Here is a 19,895-nt window from a genome sequence, read left to right as displayed (position 1 = left end):
AACAGTAATACCAAAACCACAAACAAGTTTTTAATTTTCCTGTGATGATTATGCATAGAATGGCAGAACAGTACATTTCTCACATTCCCTGATTAGTTTAAACCAGAATTCCACAAAGGTTTTCTACACGAAGTTTGCATTATATCGTAAAGACGTAAACCATTATAGAAAGTGTACATTTGATGGAAGAATTGTAATGACAAAAGATTGAAGAATTGTGGCTGTCATCCACTCAATTCAAACAGCATATAATACCAGTATTCACCAACATATGAGAAAATCTTCATTTCAAACTCATTCAAAACGTTTTACTGGAAGAGCATTTATACAGGTGCAATATTGAAGATACATAGTATCATTTTCTCTTTATTCTATGTACTAAATTTACCAGGTGGTAAACACAGCAGTTTCGAGTCTCCTCTAGCCCAATTCTGGGTTTGAAAAGGAAACCGTCATGAATGCACTTCACCAAAAACTCATCATCTATTGTGTCACAAATTTCCTGACCAAGAACTTTTTACAGATCACTAATTATCACTTACAAGTACTCTTTTCATCAAATCCTTGTGATCCATTCTTGACAATTTTCTGATCTGAGAACCTGAATGGTAGGAAAGTGTTGAACAGTCTGTTGAGTTTTATGGTAGGAATGTGCAGTGCTGTGTGTCACCACCTTTGGTGAGTTGGGAGTTTTACCCCCGCTATTGCTTCTGTCCCCTCGTCTTGCAGACCAACATGGCTGCCACCTCTTATGTTACAGTACCTAGAGCCAGACATTAGCTTATAAGCTTTGGAGAATACGAATTACAAGCCTTCAGTATGGGTTTGAAATTTGACTGCAGGTTAAGATAAATAAAGCATTTTTTTCTGTCATTGACTCCAAAATGCTTGAATGTATTACATGTTGACAAGTCTTGCCTATCCCAGAGTGAATGGTTTGTAGTATCCTCAAAGTTTTATCCTTCTTTTCAACACAAGTAATGCACACCCATAGAGATCAGTTCACAAGTCTGAGTCAGTGAATGTGCATTCATTTTGTTGAAAAGAGGCTTAAACTCTCAAGGCACAACTACCAATAGATGAGTTTAGTTCTTCAGTGATTATGTATAATTCAGATCTGGCTCCTGCTTGTCTATTGGTAAGTTAAGTTAGAGGTGTATAATTCTGGCTCCAGTTTGTCTATTCCATAGTAAAGTTAGAGGTGGCTCTTGGTCTGCAGGGGACTAGCAACAGCGGGGCTTAACCTCAGCAGCCAGTCTTGGTGGGATCCTCCCCCGAACCCTTGGTGATGTCGAGCGTGGTGAAGATCTGGGGAAACACAAAAGCATGAAGTTTCAGGATTCAGGATACGCTTATGATAACCAGCAGTCTGGCAGGTTACAAAAATCTATCCAGTTGCATGAGTATTTGTATCTATTAGGAATGAAACAAGTCATTTCACTGGGTCAGACAAGGTAGCTCTTGCTGGTAACGGCTAACCAACAATAATACAGACAAACGTACAACTTGAATACGAAACCTATAATAAATGAAATACAATAGCCATTTCTGTATTGGTTAACTTGTATTGGTTGACTTGTTTTGTATTGAGTACATGAATTTTTGTACATGTAAAAAACGCAAGCCATAGCGAAGCAGCATTGCACTACCACTACCTACATGAAAAAGCATCATGCTTTACCTCAAATGAGGATGCCTTGAAATGAAACAAAAATAGAAGTGTATTTTCTTGAATTTAAGTCAAGTATTGGTGCATCAAAATACAAAACTAAAAGCAAAATGTAATATACAATGAAGATCTTTGTCAACTATTAGGAAAGGTTTAAGTCAAAAGATGTAAAACAACAGATTTGATTTTATGCTGAAAAAACTGTAGTACCCATTTGAGATATCACCTATTTGATGCAGAGGACTTGTGAACATATCTAACAACATGTAAGAGGAACTGAATCTAGATATGCAGATACCTACCTCAGCATTAGTTGGGTGGATACCGATGGTGGTGTCTAGTTGAGCCTTGGTCATGCCACACTTCATGGCTGCCCCGTACCCCTGGGTGATCTCCCCTGCGTTGGGGCCGAGGACATGGAAGCCCACAACTCGCTCCTGGTAAAAACACAAACCACAAGATCAGACCTTCATCCACAACCTATTCATTATCTCCATGAAGAAAGGAGGTATAGTTTCTACTCTGTGTGCATGTGACCGGGGGAATATCTTAAAGAACTGCTGGAGGGATTGCAATGGTATTTGGCAGGTGGGTAGGTGTTGTGAACCCAGTGGTCAAGGTTGATTTGGGGCCTCCTGGTGGTTGACCCTGGTACAGCAGCAGGACTTACTGTTTTTGAATCTTTGGTCCTTGACGTAAGAAAAACATTTCATGCTGTGCACCTTAATTTTTTTCTGTATACCTAAATTTGTATGTTAGATGTACCCGCTCACCTACAATGTGTTCCCAAAAATGCATTTTGAACCCTGATAGGTACATGTACTTACATTGTCCTGCCGGTTACAGATGATTTTTGCATAGCAGTCGTTGGGGTCGTAGCCAGGAACGGTCCACTCCAGGGGCATGAAGTTGGAGTGGTACACTTCGATGTTGTCCTCTCCATATTTTGCAATGGCGTCTTCCTCTGACAAGCCGCAGGCCCCGTACTCCAAGGGGGTGAAGACAGTTGTGGGAACGTTTACATAGTCGGTCTGCAGGGTGATAAAGAAAAGAGCTTCCACAATTACTATATTTCTTAACAGAAAAGGTAGTATTCATAACACAAATAGTGTCAGCCATGTAAATGAAAACTAGACCTAATAAAAAAAGCGAATAAAAACTTGGCAGGCAAATAAAAGGCATTCAGTTTCCATAAGAGAATTGGAAAATGTAAGAAATGATGGGAGAAACAATGGTTTCCTGACTGTCCCCTCTTTATTTCTTCAATAGAATAGCTTTTTTTTCTATAAAGGTATTCTAGGTATTTTTTCAGTCCTTATTCAAGTGTTGCTACAAATAGTGCAAATAAATTTGAGTTTGCGGGCATTTTGAAGAAGGGAGAAAATGGATTATTCACAGTGATTTTAAGTTTAGGTTTGAAACAAGGCGGCAGAAGACAGAACAGGTAATTTTGCGGTGGTTCTTAGGTTGCGGTGAATCTGTCAATGCAAATACCGTGACCATCTAACAACTGTGAATGTTTCAAGAATCACAGTACCTTAGCCTTTGCTCCTCCGTACAGCCTCTGTGCCAGCAGCCTGCCTGCCTGAATGGCCACCGGTGTCAGCTCCAGCTTTCCCTCCAGGACATCGCCGATTGCATAGATGTGAGGCTGGTTTGTTTGTTCCTCATCGTTTCCATACATCTTCCCATTCCTTAAAGTCAAAACACATGAATCTTTAAATCTTAAATGTCTCATAGATACTACTGACAAGATGTACACAGTTCAGTTTCCTTACAACTTTGAAACTTAGTTCCTCTGGCACCTATTCCTTTAAAGTGCATCGGGCTGTCTTATGTAGATGTTACAATATAGTTAAAATCCTTCCCACACCTTTCAGTTTATAGGGAGGTGCTTGCTAATCTCTGATTCTATTGGCAGTGAGCCACACAGTTGGGCAAGCACTACAGCAGGGGTCTAGTCAAGTCTTTCTCATAAGAGCTGTAGAACATGTTAACAGAGCGAACTAAAAGGTTAACACAGAAAGGATTATCTGAAAAAAATATATAAAGTCAGCTGCTTACTTTGTGTTGAACTTTACTCCAGCCTTTTCCAGGTGGATTCCTTCTGTGACAGCGTCCCTCCCGATGCCGAACAGTATCTGGGGAGAAAAGAAGTGATTTGAATAAAAGATTTACACAATTTTACAGGTTTCAGTTCAGATTTGACCCTGTACAAATAACACTGGTGACATTTGCTAATGTAAGGATTTAGCATGGAAGTTCATTTGTGTTGGTTGATTGAACTACAATCAAACCAGCTCACTCAGGGTACCAATAAAGCACTTGGTCTACGTGGACAGGCGGTCACTTTAGACAGGATTCAGACTGCTTGTGTCAATGGGAGAAATTATCTAAGGGACCACCAAAAAGTGACCAAATTGACCAGGTGGTCCTTATGCCAAAATGGCCACAGAAAAGAACATGTTCTGTCAACAGTTTCCTAACCAAGTGAAATATCTGACAAAAGAGGGCCTTACCGTGTTGCCTTCCCAGACCACCTCTTTCCCGTCCTGCACCCCAGTCACTCGTAGCTTCCCAGGCTGCCCCTCTTCAAGCCGCTCAACCTACAGAAGGGGAAAAGGAAACAGAGCCAGCTGAGTTAATCATGGTCTCACCACCAATCCCCCCCACATACACATTTAGTAACCTTTACCTACAGTGGCTTCTGTACCCTTTTAACATAGAGAATTAAGACCGGTAGTGGTATACACGACTATAAAGGTTTCTCCGTGACAAGACTTTCAAATTGTATCTGCCATTTTTCATCAGCTCTGAATGGATACTTACAAGACCTGGCACTGGGAGTCAAAGGTCACACATGTCACGTGACGTGAGAGTGTTGTAGATGGGGGAAGGCTTTGGCGGTCTTGTTTTGTGGTGACCTATAGTAAGTTTTTTTTAAAAAGCTGTAGGCATTACCTTTGTTGGCACACACCCCCTGATGAACTTCATGCCTCCCTTCTCCATGTACTCTCCGACCTTCTCTGCCATCTGCTGGTCGAACCCCCTCAGCAGGATGGACCGGACCATGACGGTGGTGTCCAGACCGACCCCCCGCAGGAAGCCTGCGCACTCCAGCGCCACGTAGGACGCGCCGACCACCAGGGTCTTCCCAGGACAGTACGGCAGGGAGAACAGGTCGTCACTGGAAGAGGGATGCAATATTATTACCACCATAAATCCTCCTCCTGGACAAAATAAGAAATGCTGTGAAAATTGGTTGGTTTCTTAACCTTCTCCCTGCTAAAACAGCCTTTTAGCACCAAACTTGTATTGGTCATGATCACAGGGTTAGCCAGCAATTGCAAGAAGGTTAAAAGACTACTTTTCATGGCCAGACTAAGCTGTCTTGACTTAATTGGCTTTATTGAAGATAATCCATTAGCGGTGTGCCCTAAGGCACATCACTAGTCTTCCTGGACCTCTTATCAACATACAAATAACAATACATACAGTAATGATGACAACATAACGAACATAGTGCACATCCATCCAATATGTACATTAATTACAGGTAGTAGCATGTCATCAAAATTACTGTCTAGTTGTCGTGTTAACTGAAAATAATTGAAATTATAGTTCTTTAGAGTCCTACTTGAAAGTCCATACAATTTGCTTAAAACTTAAACATCTAGTTCTTAAGCAGGCTACAAAACCCAATTTTCTGGTAACCACTGTCAACACACATAGCCCACCAGGGCAAGGTGTGCACCATGCAAGCACCATGAAAAATCTTCATTCAACAAGCTTTCTTCCTCTCTAAGATGTCTTTGGAACAACAATTATCAGTAAAGATGTTTATAAAATTCATATCATTTACCTGGTGATGCCGTACTCCTTGGCCCCAGGTATGTCTGGGTACCTGGGCCTCATCCCCACAGCCACCAGGAACCTCTCCGCTGTGGCAGTGTTCTCTTTACCGCGCCTGTTCACTGTCTGTTAACAAAAGCAGTTACAGGATATAGGAGATTCTTTTTACACAACCAGGTTCAGAGAGGACAACAGACGCATCCGTTGGATTAAGGAGGTAGTATGGATCAGGAAGTCATCACCAGTGATGAACTGAGACGAGGGGGGATACAAGCTCAGCCACATTTGGGATTACGTTCTCGCCGCAAAAGCGCCACCTACATCGGCTACTTATAGCGGTGAGAAGCAGTACTCCAGTCAGAAGCTCTGAAGAAGGTGTCTGACAGACACCGAAACGTCAGCAGGTGAGATTACCTGGTTGTTTAAAAAGAATCTCCTATATCCTATGTTCTACCAACCTGATGAAATTATTTTCGGAAAAAAGCAGTTACAGTCAAACATATACCACTACTACCAGTGACAACCTCTGCATTTGTATAAAGACCACCTGGCCATTGTAGCCACTCTTAGATTATCTAAGGCTCGTCCCTTAGATTATTTTTGCCTTTGACCAAAGCACTGAAAATCCTATGGTCTTTAAGTCCATCGAGTGGTCACTACAGTCAGACTAAAATCAAAGCGACAGTGCACCGCAGAAAGAAAAGGGAAATTATGCCCTGGTCTTCTGATTCTACTGTCATGTGTGTGATGCTACTAGCTAAGGATTTTTTGTCCTGGTGATAAAATGTCCCGAGACAAAGGGCTGAAATAGGTTTTTAGAATATACATGGATGTATGTTATTCATCTTGTACAGCAGATGATATTAACCCCCCCCCCCTTTATTGAACAGCTTACTTTACAATGTACAAACAAGAACACACCCACCTTGATGGTGTGCGGATCCACAAACTCGGCGTAAGCGTTCTCGTACTTGACATCCTTATCTCTCAGGGCCACTCTGTAGCCCCAGTTCAGGGAGCCAATGTGCCCCTAGACACAAAAAATCATCCTTACTTATAATGTTACCTTTACAAACCATTTCACTGAAATTTAATGTCCCATAGGATGTATTTTGATAATCCGTTTAAAGACATCTTTTGAGTGATCAATTTTTTCAGATATAAATGTTGGAGATATATGTAGAGACAACTTGGCATTCTAAAACAAGAGAAAAGCATCCTTACTTATACTGTTACCTTTACAAACTATTTCACTGAAATGTAAAGGTACCATAGAATGCCAAGTTGTCTCTACATACAATATCTCCAACATTTATATTTGATCACTCAAAAGATGTCTTTAAAAGGATTTCATGACATTATCAAAATACACATACACTTCTTAAAGATTCTAAGATCCATTGCTATATCTTATATTATCATGGTACAGGATCCCATATTATTTGTTACATCTGAACTGGGTGCAACAAACTAGTCACTTACCTGGATGGCATCTTTCATTGTGTTCCAGTTGTGTTTAACTGAGTGTGAACAGAAGAACATTACAGCATGTTAGGTTTCATTTTTGTGCATTTGACACAAATATTAGTACTACTTTGTTTGTATTACATACCCGGTAAACCGCATCAAGGCGTAACACACCAGGTTTGTACTGAAGAGTACAAGCTGTATATTGGACAGATTTATGATCCACACACACCGGGAAGGACCCCTACTCTTTTCGATAAATGTGTTGCGTTCTTTAACGTGCTTGGGGTGTGGCTCTCCTCAAACAAGGGACCTCCATTTAAAGTCTTATCAGAGAGACGTCCCTAACCGAAGCTAGGTACTCATTTTCACCTGAGTAAAGTGGGGAAAGTTGTGTAAAGTGCCTTTCCCAAGGGCGTAACGTCAACGGGACAAATCAGGGAACTCCGGATTCGAACCCGGTATCTCTGGGTTCTGGGGCCAAACACCCTGCCACTACGCCACCGCAACGCCTAAACTTGTGAGACAAGGGGAACTTACATGTATGTATCTGCCATGGGCAAGTTCTTTACCCCATCGTGAAAACAAACGCCCTTTACACACTTCAATCCTACCTTTTCTTTCTATTATGTAATACGGACAATTACAAGGCATAAGAAAGAAATTTAGTTCCTCATGTCATGCCGCCAGATATAAGCAGCTATGTAAGTAAAGTAAGTGTCATACCTCTTAGTATTAATCTATTAATGATCATCATTATTGGTCATCTACTACTTATAATAAGTACTTCACTTAAAGACAACCATGCACTCACCTCCTTCTGACACTTCCCATCCAAACTTCCTGGAGTCATCAATGGAATGACCTACAAACAGGATAAAAACAAATTATCTCAGTTGTAACTACTAGTAGCAGAACAGATGTGCACAATGCTAATTACGATAAACTCATAAAGACCAGTGGTTACGAAGAACTTTCAGCAGTCCCCATCTTTCTTTGTAGCTTATTGTGCGACACCAAAACCTAAAAGTTCTTTGGACTTATATCCATTGCAAAGGACCTAACTAACATACATGTAGCTGGCACCACTTCAAAATCATCTATTTGGGGCATTTTTCGCCATTTTCAGACCAAAAATGTATACTTTGGGCTCCTGTGCCCTGGTGTCAAAACCCACAAATTCTCTGTGCAAGAAGGTGATTCAAGGCATAAGTACAGAGTTTTTCTCTACTTCGACAGAAACATTTGTTATCCACTTTGTCAAACAAAACTCATCTTAAACGACTTATTGTGACTAAACACCTTACCCAGTAGTGCAGCTTGGTGCATGAGTTTCTTGGGAATACATCCGACATTCACACAAGTGCCTCCCAAGCCTGTAGGTGGAAAAAAATTAACTCTATGGTTTATCAAAACATTTGATAATTCATTACATTAGACACTGCCTCCCCCCCAATTCCCCCCCCCCAAGTAATGTATGAAGAAGCATTAGATAGATCTATAGAATAAACTTTTTTTACCTTGTTTATGTTATTATACCAGTCCTGTTTCTTCCCTTGTAATTAGCCCTCAGACATGAGTTTGCAAACAAAGATTCATTAATTCTTGCACTCTTTAGCTTTACAAAATAACAAAGATACAATGTTATATATTTAATTGCAAGCAATTTTCTTAAGCACAATTCATTCAAATCTAAGCACTAAGAAGTCCATATCATTGATCTTCTATTTCTAGAAAACCTTGTATCAATACCAGGCTTGGTGGCTAGCAGGATATGTCTGTTTGCCTTTAAATATCATTGATTTATTGATTTTTCTTTAGCTTTACACAGCTAACAAAACTTACCCCATGTTGTTCCAATAGGTGATGGCTTGACAAAGTCACAAACCAACACTTTCTTCCCAAGCTTGCCTGCCTCCTGGAAAACAAAAACAGAAGCAAGGACTTAGGTTACTTTGGGGAACTTATGAGTTCGGAAAATGTCGTTCAAACATGTTTAAACGTGCGCGATGACATGGCAGTTTGTGAGTAAAATCCCCCCTATGACGACATCAATTTGTGTGGTTCAAATTCATATAAGATAAAAGGCCAAGAACAACAGACCTTGGACGCAGCCAGCCCTCCTGATCCCCCTCCGATCACAATCAGATCATAGTCGTGCGTGGTTGTGCTCTCGGACACCATGGGTAAGAGTTTGGCGTCTGCGTGCAGCTTGAGAGTGTCGTCACACCCTCCAATGTGCTCCTGCTTAATGTACACATTGGGAACTGTCTTCTGGCCGCTCAGTTCATGCAGCGCGTTCTGGAGGTCTCCTCCGTTTTCTGTCAATCAAATCACCAGCAATGTTGAAATTTTGCGCATACATAATAAATAGCAAGGAGACACAAAATTCCCAAATCCAATACAACCTTGCTAAACGAGTGGAGTACCCGGTAACATGAAAAAATGGTAAATAGTTGCTGCATATTTTCTTATTGCATAGACAATGTATCTAGAGCCTCACTAGTGCTGCGTACCTAAACGTAACATCAGGTACAGGTACAGGTACCAGTACAGAGGTTTAGGTACAGGTCCCGATTTGTACCTGTACCTGAACAATTTGGAAAATTAACATGTGTTCTTCTGACATCCTTCAATAATTTCAGTATCTTTATTCAAAGAAAATAACTAGGTTTCCTACCGCCAAACTCCCTTGGCCTTGTTATCAAAACTCTCGTCCTGCCTGTATGATCTGTTGTATATTAGTTATGCTGTTCCAAGGTGTCACTTTGGCGTTGTATAAGGCCATGAGGTAAGGAGATCAGTCACAAAATAAGCACATAGTTTATAGTAAATTTATATCGGTACAGTACCGGTACTTCATGATCCGGTATTTTGGACCTGTACCTAATAAGTTTTTACGGTACACCGGTACGCAGCACTAAGCCTCACATAACTTAAGTTCTTTGTCCCATGTACACTGCATACCAGACCTGGGTGAGTTTGGGTGAGGTAGGCACACCCTCTCTAACCTTTATTACCTTCGCGACGAAATTTCGTCGAGAAGGTTATTTTTTTATGCATGTCTGTGTGTCTGTTAGTGAACAGGATAAGTCGAGAACGCCTGGATGGTTTGTTGTCGTATTTGGTGTGTCCGTGTGTATGTGGGAAATCTCAAGATGATTAGATTTTGGGCAAAGTACTTTGCATAATTAAGGAGAAAAGTGTAAAAATGTGTTAAATTGTATGCTCATACTATGCGTTCTGGTTGCGACGTGTGGGCTGTTGTTTCAAGGGATATTGATACGGGTAGAGGTGCTAAGTTGGTCATGAGGGGTCATGTCAGGCAGGCAGGAAACGTCAGTTACTGCCAGGGACAAATTGGCTGTCAGCCAGATGTATTCATTGGTGTGGAATGTGAGAAGGTTATATTTTACCGCATGTCTGTGTGTCTGTTAGTGAACACGATAAGTCGAGAATTCTTAGAAGGATTGTCTTGGTATTTGGTATGTTGGTAGGTCTCGATGAAACCTGAAAATGATTAGATTTTGGGCCCCCTAGCGGCTTGTTACGGTACTGCAGCGGAACTTCCTGTTATGATATCTCATGTTGTGGACATGCTATGGAACTGATTTTTGAGTGGTAGATAGCTCGTTGGGCAGAGAGTAAGTGGAATAGGTTTGGGCCCCCTAGCAACTTTTTTGGAACTGCAGGGGCAGGTTTTGCTTCAGACTTTGAAAGGGAATAACTCAAGAAGGGCTTGATGGAAGGTCATGATTTTTTGCAAGTACATAGCTTGAGCGATGATGTACATGATTGGATACTTATTATGCAAATCAGTAACTAATTTGCATAATTAATGAGGAAAGTTTATACATCCATCAATTTCCATGATAGGACTCGCAAACATGTGACATATGTAACTGAGGAAGAGAGAAATATTAATAGATATCAGCTATGCAAATGAGAACCTCATTTACATAATTAATGAGAAAATACTATAACTCGAGATGGGCTTGACGGATGGTCATGATTTTTGGTATGTAGATAGCAGCTTACGTGATGCTTTGTATGATTGGATGATAATTATGCAAATCAGATTATAATTAATGAGGCAATTTTAAAAACCTGCTGTGTTCCATGATATGACTATTCAAATATGTGACATTTGTAACTGAGGAAGAGAGGAATGTCAATAGATAGAAATTATGCAAATGGAGCCTAATTTGCATAATTAATGAGAAACTACTATCATTCCATACTAGTAAATAACAGCAATTTCATACTTGTGGCATTTAGAAGTTGTGTGAATGTGAACACCATTGAATCAAATTATGCTAATAAGGAGCTTATTTGCATTATTGATGATAAATGTTAGCATAACCTTCTTTGTTAAGCTCATAATCATAACAAGGAGGTTTGGACAACTTATGTTATTTGGGTGAGGAGGATCAACTGGTATGATTTTTGATTGATGAAAAACACTCCTAATACGTCAGTCATAAAGGTCAAAATCATTTGGCGAAGGTATGAGGTCGTAGAACTCTTGTTTTTATTGCAGACTCCCTCTGGCTGTTTCTAGCTACCATTTTCTTATCGATATAATAACAAAAAAGTAACTCAAAAGAAAACAGCCGTAGAATGTCTGCAACAGAGGTTATATTTACTGTAATCCCACTTGATTCGCTCGATAGGAAGACCAAAAACACCAATAACTTCCCACAAAACAGTTCAAATCAAACAGCTTCTTTTGTTACAATAAATGTTTGCATAGTAGAAAGCCTTCTTGACATTTCTGCAAATACTCACAATTCACAAATAAAGTGTCGAAATCACAAAGCAGGGCTCGAAATACTGGATACATCACGATGATGTGCACTTTTGTTCAGCCAAAAATGGAGCTGTGAACCTAGTTTTTGACTGTGGGTGCACCAGTGCAGCTACGTTTTGTAGGCTATAGCCTAGGGTAAAGGTACTTTTGTACAGTAGTACACAGAATATTCTTGACTTGAAATATAAGAATCAGAAAAAGCAATGAAAACTTTGTTCAATTTGTTGTGCTTTGATGTATTAATTGTTTAAAAATTTGAAGTTAGCTATAGAATTACAGATTGAAGTTCTTAGGAAAGGTAGTAGACCCGGTTTGCAATTACATTTTGCTTACACTACTGCACCTTACGTTGTGCAGTATTAGACTCTACCAGTCTCCCCCGGTCGCTGGGAAACCTCGGTTGTGAATTTGACCCTCTCTCCGTAGCCGACTCCCTTCAAACATTTGACTCTATTTGGCCAATTTCTACTATTTTCCCAGCGACCGGGGGAGACTGGTAGAGTCTAGTGCAGTATGTGCTGCCCAAATTCTTTCTGTGCACCTTAATGTTAAGGTTAGTTGCAGCAGCGCACCCATTTGCAAAAATGAATTTCAAGCCCTGCAAAGATGCTGTATAAACCAGCTGCTTTCTTACTCCCAAAAGACAGTGACATAGAAAGGTTGCCAAGGAACAAACGTCACTTTTTGTGAGCGTAAAATGTTTGACGCTGCTTGTGCGGACCATATTTGGTCTGAATCAGTTGCTAGCAACAAGTTTCTATTTTCATACAGCATACTGATCTGGCATGGTACTGTCACTATCACTCAGGTGCAATAATTTCCACCTGAGACGATAGCTCATGAACGATAGCAATGTTTGAAGATGCCTGAGCGAGCTATATTTGTGGCTAGCAACAGGTGTCTATCTTCATATGCAGTCTAATTGCTTGACCATTAAACTGATACACACGACTAGAAGTTGCTTGATAAGAAGCTTTAAGAAGGAATGGAACTTTAAGTTGAAGATCTGGATGATAAGTCTTTTATAAATATATAAGCTCTTTCATAAGTTGACTTTATATTAAGAATCGATAAGCTTTATTGTACATTCATGCCCTATTGGGGCATATATATAAAATCAAAAACTGTTTAATCATGGCTAGTCAGATCTTTAAAGGATTGAGGCTAAGACAGTATTATAAAGAGCAGCTTTGGCATGAATCACATCCTAACTGTACAAAATTAAATCCCATAGTATCCAAATCAACCAGGTATTCAGGTAACATATTAAACCTCTATGCACAATGACAGGTGTATTAAAAAAACATTTATCATCCATGACAAGCAAATTTGCAGCAATTCTGGCAATGTTTTCCCACTGCTGTCACTGCCTTCTTTTGTGTAGACTACAGTTAATCATAACATAAGACATGATGAAACATATCCCAACCAAAGAGCTTCAAACACTGCTCCCTGGTCGACCTAAAGTGGTTCTGCCCACTTTCACTCCTTCGCTTTATGTCAAATAATTCATCATAAGCTCACCTATTTGGTCCAGTTCCAGAGCCGTGTACGTCAAATTGAGGGAGTTGAACAAGTCTTTTATCTGGAAAAAAAACGACATGTACAACATGAAATTGAGCGAGCTTGAAACAACGACAAAATTCCACGAGACTTAAATATTTTCGCGAAAAAAAAAAATCACATGCGTACGCCCCCCTCCCACTCGGGTCAGTGAAGCTGGGAAGTATAAAAGACATGTAAACTCAATAAAACTCATGGGTGAGAATCTTACCTTTTTACAGAAGGGACAGTAGGACTTGCTGAACATCATGACTTTGTTGTCAGCGATGTATTTCTGTATCGCCGCCTTCAGATCGGCCCCGTTCGCGGTCACCGGAGGCATGGTGGCGGGACTTCGGGCCTTCACCACGCGTTCGCCCGACGAGCTCTCGGTCAACGTGCGCTTAATCTTTGCGCAAAGGTGACGGCACTGCCTCACTAGTCTTCTTAAACGGTGTATTACCGCTTAGATCACACGTTTGTTGACTGTACGTTGAAGCAACAGGATGCGGTGATGTGTTCCGAGAGAACTTGTGATCACCTCCGGCACAGCTCGGGTCACCCGGCAGTCAGCGCGCCAACTTTCGAGGGGATATTCGTACCCCAGTCCACGATGGCTCTTTTAACAACACATTCTTTTAATCTACGGGACAATTTATTGGGCTAAAACTAAATATTGGACCACTACATCGTGGTATATACACATAGTTATCATAGACTTTTATCTGATGATCATAAAGATATCAGAAACGCAAAATATTTTAGTGTTTTAGCATGCCGGGAGCATTGCTGTGGGGATATGGTGAGGGCGTAGAGCGTGACGTCACGGATTACGCAAGACAGAGTACTCAGAACTGGGTCACTCCTTTTTCTTGGTGACAACAGTAAAATTTGTGCTTAGTCACTGTCTGAGGTGCATGTCCAGTTTTCTTAGTGTCAAGTGACACAGCAACATTAGCAAGTGGACTTCAATACATTTCATCATACTGTAGGAAACTTATCATAGTCATCGTCCAAATATTGGAATGTGAACAACATTGTTCTAAATTTTCTCAATATCTATCATGGAATTCACTGCAGATCAGATCAGATCCAATGTTTTATACGAGCGTGGGAAGAAAAGATGTAAGACAAAAATTTATAAAAAAAATTACGTAAAGTTTTTAAAACACTGTGTATTAAAATGAAACTGGCAGGACAGAGGGTGTATGTGTCACATAATGTTTTGTAATGTATGAACTGTGTAACACCAAATAGGGCTTATGTTCTTGGACAATAGTTTTGAAGACAATATATCAGCTGTCATCTCATTTATCTAGGTTGCAGAAAAAAATAGCAATGATGCAAAAACCCTTGACAAGATGTAGGAAACTGGATAGACAATGTATTATTCTTTCTTTTCACCCATAAGATACTCAGGAACAAGTGTTTTGTGGTTCTCCCTTCATTTTATTACACTTTGTAAGAATGTATTTATAAACGTGCTTTAGAAATAACTAAAACATCGTCATGCACCATAAACAAATTGGAGGTGTATGGTTGAGAGTCTCAGTTTGTGTTTCTTTCAACAAAGCCCCTTCTTCTTGCTAAAAAAAATGGTGTTGTCTTGGGTGCCATCCTAGTTAGTTTACCAGGGTTACCATACTTGCTCCCTTACAAACCATATCTTAAAAGAGTAAGTATTGGAGCCCCAGTATAAAGCTAACTAAAACGGTAGCCTGATTGAATCACGCTATAGTGGCCAGCTCAGCCTCTGGGAGAGGGGCCATAAAAGCCCTGGACAGTGGAGTTTGCATTACACAAATCCAGCATCCAGGCTATTTTTGTCACAGCTCTTCAGTTAAAAAGACTGCCCTGCAAATATTATGTGCAGCAATGTGTTCAGCACAGTGGCTGAGTGTTTATACATTGGATTAAAACTTTACAAATTTCTCATTAAATAAATCTACCAACATTCAACACAAGAAGGTACATTTCCTTCCAGTATGCACTTCCAATATGTACCATGGTAGAAAGATTGACAGAAGAATGCAGCAAAAGTATCCTTTTTCTTAGTTCATGAATAAATACAATTGACTACATTTTGACAAAGTTGTCAGGATTGCTGATTCGCAAAGCAATTGATTCATGGGATCAATCATTTGCCATTGTAACAACATAGTAATCTATGGAAACATCTTGGCGGCCCATGTATAATGCAGCCAGAGGATAAATACACATAAATAACTGATTTGCATCTATGATGTCAAAATTCATGGCAACTAATAAGTGCTGAGTTAAGATTATAACTTCAATGCCAACGACACAGGAAAAACATAAAAGAGCACAAAAAATTACAATGCAAAATACAACTAGATATGAAAGTTTATGACTGTATGATAACGACATAGTCTGTTCCATAGACCATTTTTACATAAACCTTTGGACGCTGAGAAAAATCGAGAACTTTGCAATGTAAGAGGCAAGCAAAATCATTGCCATGACAACATAGACTAAATGGACACAATACACATGCCCCACATATATGTTGTCATTGTATTACCTATTACTCTGTGATCCCTAAAAAGGCCTATAGCTATTATCCAACTCATGCACTTCCTTAGATAGTATCATGAGAGATGGAAAATTATCATGACCTAAAGGACAAAATTTGTTTTGATTCCCAGGGTTTGTTAGGTTGAAAATCATTTAATTAGGGTACACATGAATCATCCAGGTTATATCCAAGCAGATGTAGAGACACAAAATTGCAATGTTTCTCAAGCTCCCACTTCAGCAGGGCAAAGGTCTGCTGTTTCACATTACTAGGAGCTTGAGAAGCATAATTATTTGCTTTTCTATATCTGCTTGGAGATTATAATAAAGTTACCTACAGATGGACCTCCTTAATAAGACCGACAGAGTCATACTGGTGGCACACTGCCTTGTTACACCACTCCTTAAAAGTTCCAACATTACATATTGACAGCTTCTCCTCTCTTCTTTCTTCCACACATAATGCTGATAATACCCAAGCGGGAAACAAAATGTCCATGAATGGCATACAGTGAGTCCTATGATGAAGTTGACTGGTCACCGATGAAATGACGTTTCTGAAGATTAGCTGTTGCCATTCTCTCTAGATCATCCAGGCTAACACTTGCTATCGTAGATTCGAATTCCTAGGAGAGAAAAAATAAGCAAGCTAATGAATGTTATTCAATTCAAAGTGCATAAGATTTTTCACTACTTTTCAAAACTTCTATTGGTTTTGTTGTTGGAAAGTCCTAGAAGAAAATGCAAACATAGGACCCTAGTCAAATGCCCTTCAATTTTGTCAGTAGAATTTTATTTCCAAAACACTCTTCATATAGTACATGTATAGGCCTAGAAGAAAATAGCCTGAGTACCATCTTCCGTAGTGACCGCTGGCTAAAAAAAAATCGCTTGTTAATTCTTTGTTAGCAAGAAGGTTTTTTTTTAGCCAGCGGTCACTATGGAGGATGGTACTCAGGCTAAGAAGAAAATACAACATAGGAGAAAATCAAATGTCTTTCAATTTCGTCAATGGAATTTTCTTTCAAAAATACTCTTCAAAAAGTACATGTCTAACCTTAACTTTAAGGTTTGTGGTAAATCCACACCTACATGTACACCATGAACAGGGATAAAACCAAGATTAAGTTACACCAATGACCATGCATAATGCGCTACATACTTAGCCTGGGTACCATCCTCCTTAGCTTATCGCTGGCTCATTCTTTTTGCTTGCTCGGTGTTTACCAAGCAAAAAGACGGAGGATGGTGCCCAGGCTACTTCATACTTGTTGTTATACAATCTGGATATATAAATCATATTTCATGTACCCACCCTTCTAAAATTCTGCATGACCTTGTCTGCGTCTTGGGGGCTAAAATGTTTTAACAATAACTTTTTCGTCTCGTCCCAGAGTATCGTTGTGTCCTTCCTGTCTGTGGAATCTGTACTGCTTTGCTGTTTCTCCACTTTACGAACCATGAGGTGTACTTTGGCGTCTGGTCCTATGTTGTAGTCTCCAAGACATTGTGAATCTATGGAAACAATAAATTGTAAATCAAAATATGCGACGTAAAAGTTAACAAATGTTTTTTACATTTGTATTTGCATTTGTAAGTTGTCCACTGTCACCAATGGATTCCGAGACAACTCGGCATCTGGGACAACCCGAGTTGTCCCAAATGGCTAGGGGCCGAGTTGTCCCAGGTGCCGAGTTATCCTGCTACATGTACATCACCAATGAATGCACCTATATCAAGCATTGATTCAAGTTTACAAAACTGGATTGTGCATTGATTGGTGACAATGGACTAGTGAAATCAATAATTACAATAGGGCACTTTGCCACTTTTCAGCCTCTAGCAACAATTTTTTTCTGGATTAAATACATGTGGTGAAATGTAACATGACTCTTTGCCAGATTTTTATTACTCTGATTCTAAACTTTATAGTTATCATAGAACAAAATTCAACAAATGTACTGATCTCCAAGCAGATGTTGGGTGTAAGATCATAATTTTTCTGACTACCAGACTTCTCTGACAGCCACCCACCACAGTGTTGAATAGCTGTAAGAGACCCTTAGCAGTCAGATGACAACACAATTTCCCACCTTAACATCTGTTTAGGCTAGATTATAAATATATGTACATGAAAGTAAAGATGATCCTTATAAATGGTCTGTTACCTGACAATGTTTTGCCCCTGAAAACTAATCTCTGCTGGTCCACTGGCACATCGAGTTCTCTAGCTACAAGCTGCTTGACTGACATGACAGAGTCTGCATCTGCAACCTGTACAGAGACAAATACATACTGCAATTCTTGTTTCTTGATTGTTCACTGTAACTTTATCATTATGTTCACTGTTTTCACAGTCACCTCTGTAACATGAACTTATCATCACCGTGAAAAAACTTGTTGTTATTATCTATGATTCCTTCACACATCCGTTCTGTAAATCACTTGCCGCTACCGTGAAGTTAAAGTTCGGTGAAAATGTCCATTTTCCTTACAGTAAGTTACACCCTGAAATTTTTTTATCATGAAGATGAAGTGAATTACAGTATACTATTATCTGTATCTATATAGCCAGTACAACCAGCATTCGGCGTAACACACCAGCTTCACTGATCATGTCCCGCGGCGTGGCAGCAGCTGGTTATAGTACACTGAACGACCTGTCACACCTAACCTTTGCACATCTAACTGTAAGCATTGTTTAAAGCTATCTGTTACTTGAGATCATATGATTGTATTGATTGATTGATTAACGAGTTACAGCAAAGACTCTGTGGATCCAGTTGGAGCCCAATCTGGTCAAAGTGCGAGGGTTGCGTCAGTGAACAGATAGTGCTTCGATGCCTCGGCTCAAATTCATGCACTTTAAAAAACCCAACACACTTATCGAGAATAGTAGGGGTGGCTTAGTCTGTATAACGCAAACTCCAGCTGTCAGGGGGTTTCTCTCCCCTCCCAGGGTTGGGTTGCGAGGCGGTTACAGGGCGGCGAGCAGTCACAGGAGGCTTGATTGAATTCAGGCTAGGGGTGGCTATGGTGACCGAATGGGGAAATTTAACAGGTTCATGTTTCCTCTTCTGTGTCCTATCACTGTATGACCACAACAGCCTTGGCCTGATCAGGTCAAAATTATACCTTTATACCTTTATACCATAAATTATATAATGATCACACTGTTTTTCCTTTGGAAACATTTTGCATAATTTTGTCAAAAATATATTGATGAGAATCAAAGAGTACTAAAACTCCACAAGATTACAGTTCCAATAACGATAGACTGGCTACAGAAGGTGTTGTTTCCCGTTCTCACACCGTGCACACCTTGCCCCCCTCCCCTTTCTGAGTATTTCCCGTGGATATACTTACTTCTATGCAACATTCCCTGCCTTGTAATATCTTCACGGTGATGAACATGTTTCCCTGCCGTCTATACGTGATCACTGGGTCCACCTGAAATGTCGAAACTTCCTGTTTTCTAGGAAAAAACATTCATGCCTGTCGACACTGAAACTTTCACTCGAACATTTGTAAACATGGCGTCGCGGAAGGATATATAATTTTTACAACATTACCTCAGCCAAAGTTTATCTGAGGACACAGTGGAAAAACAGCGTTATCATTAGCTAACCGGACTTAACATTTACAAATTGATAATTTCGGGTAAATAAATCATTGGCTTTGTTGCCAAATGCTTGTAAACGTGTGGGGAAAGTATAAGAAATAGTTCCGAACCAGCGCACTCACACGAGGAGATTTATGACAGATGTCCGGCCAGGTTAAAGGTCACCGCTCTTCCATACACTATCTTAGTCCGAAATATTAATATCTCTAGCTTAACTGACCACTGACGAAACTATAAAGTACCTCTTTTCATAATATGCCGACACTCTTTTTAAACCAAGACAGTTCTAACATATTATACGTTGAAGAACTGGAAGTCCGACTGTCTGTCTGACCAGTGGGGGCCTGTCCAGATAGGGAACAGCCAGATTCCTTGCATTGGGCTGTTCTATCTTTTAT

General features: G+C 40.0%; 2 protein-coding genes across 2 annotated transcripts; both read right to left on the bottom strand.

Moving 5' to 3' along the window:
• Positions 1 to 8: 8 nt before the first annotated feature.
• LOC136434702 (thioredoxin reductase 1, cytoplasmic-like) lies at positions 9 to 13,940 on the bottom strand. Its single transcript, XM_066427702.1, has 16 exons — positions 13,573 to 13,940; positions 13,323 to 13,383; positions 9,092 to 9,309; positions 8,834 to 8,906; positions 8,296 to 8,364; positions 7,803 to 7,853; positions 7,004 to 7,041; positions 6,447 to 6,551; positions 5,532 to 5,647; positions 4,631 to 4,856; positions 4,189 to 4,275; positions 3,734 to 3,810; positions 3,207 to 3,363; positions 2,497 to 2,700; positions 1,972 to 2,106; positions 9 to 1,308 (listed from the first exon to the last, which is right to left on the bottom strand). The coding sequence occupies exons 1-16, from the start codon at positions 13,681 to 13,683 to the stop codon at positions 1,246 to 1,248; spliced, it is 1,791 nt and encodes a 596-aa protein (XP_066283799.1). The 5' UTR covers positions 13,684 to 13,940; the 3' UTR covers positions 9 to 1,245.
• A 764-nt stretch (positions 13,941 to 14,704) lies between these two features.
• Positions 14,705 to 19,489, bottom strand: LOC136434707 (ubiquitin-like protein 4A). Its single transcript, XM_066427713.1, has 4 exons — positions 19,242 to 19,489; positions 18,044 to 18,149; positions 17,191 to 17,390; positions 14,705 to 16,501 (listed from the first exon to the last, which is right to left on the bottom strand). The coding sequence occupies exons 1-4, from the start codon at positions 19,362 to 19,364 to the stop codon at positions 16,394 to 16,396; spliced, it is 537 nt and encodes a 178-aa protein (XP_066283810.1). The 5' UTR covers positions 19,365 to 19,489; the 3' UTR covers positions 14,705 to 16,393.
• Between the last annotated feature and the right edge of the window lie 406 nt (positions 19,490 to 19,895).

The sequence above is a fragment of the Branchiostoma lanceolatum genome, chromosome 5 (assembly GCF_035083965.1).
Source record: "Branchiostoma lanceolatum isolate klBraLanc5 chromosome 5, klBraLanc5.hap2, whole genome shotgun sequence".
Taxonomy (NCBI): Eukaryota; Metazoa; Chordata; class Leptocardii; order Amphioxiformes; family Branchiostomatidae; genus Branchiostoma; species Branchiostoma lanceolatum.
The sequence above is the reverse complement of the archived record's forward strand: the minus strand, read 5'-3'. Positions and strand labels throughout refer to the sequence as shown.

Coding starts and splice junctions, on each gene's coding strand:
- LOC136434702 (XM_066427702.1), bottom strand. CDS start 13,683: ATGCCTCCGGTGACCGCGAACGGGGCCGATCTGAAGGCGGCGATACAG. Junction 7,042..7,802: donor ATGGGAAGTGTCAGAAGGAG/GTGAGTGCATGG, acceptor GTTCACACTCAG/TTAAACACAACTGGAACACA. Junction 3,364..3,733: donor GGAGTAAAGTTCAACACAAA/GTAAGCAGCTGA, acceptor TTTGACTTTAAG/GAATGGGAAGATGTATGGAA.
- LOC136434707 (XM_066427713.1), bottom strand. CDS start 19,364: ATGTTTTTTCCTAGAAAACAGGAAGTTTCGACATTTCAGGTGGACCCA. Junction 18,150..19,241: donor GCAGGGAATGTTGCATAGAA/GTAAGTATATCC, acceptor GTCTCTGTACAG/GTTGCAGATGCAGACTCTGT. Junction 17,391..18,043: donor CAGGGGCAAAACATTGTCAG/GTAACAGACCAT, acceptor TTGTTTCCATAG/ATTCACAATGTCTTGGAGAC.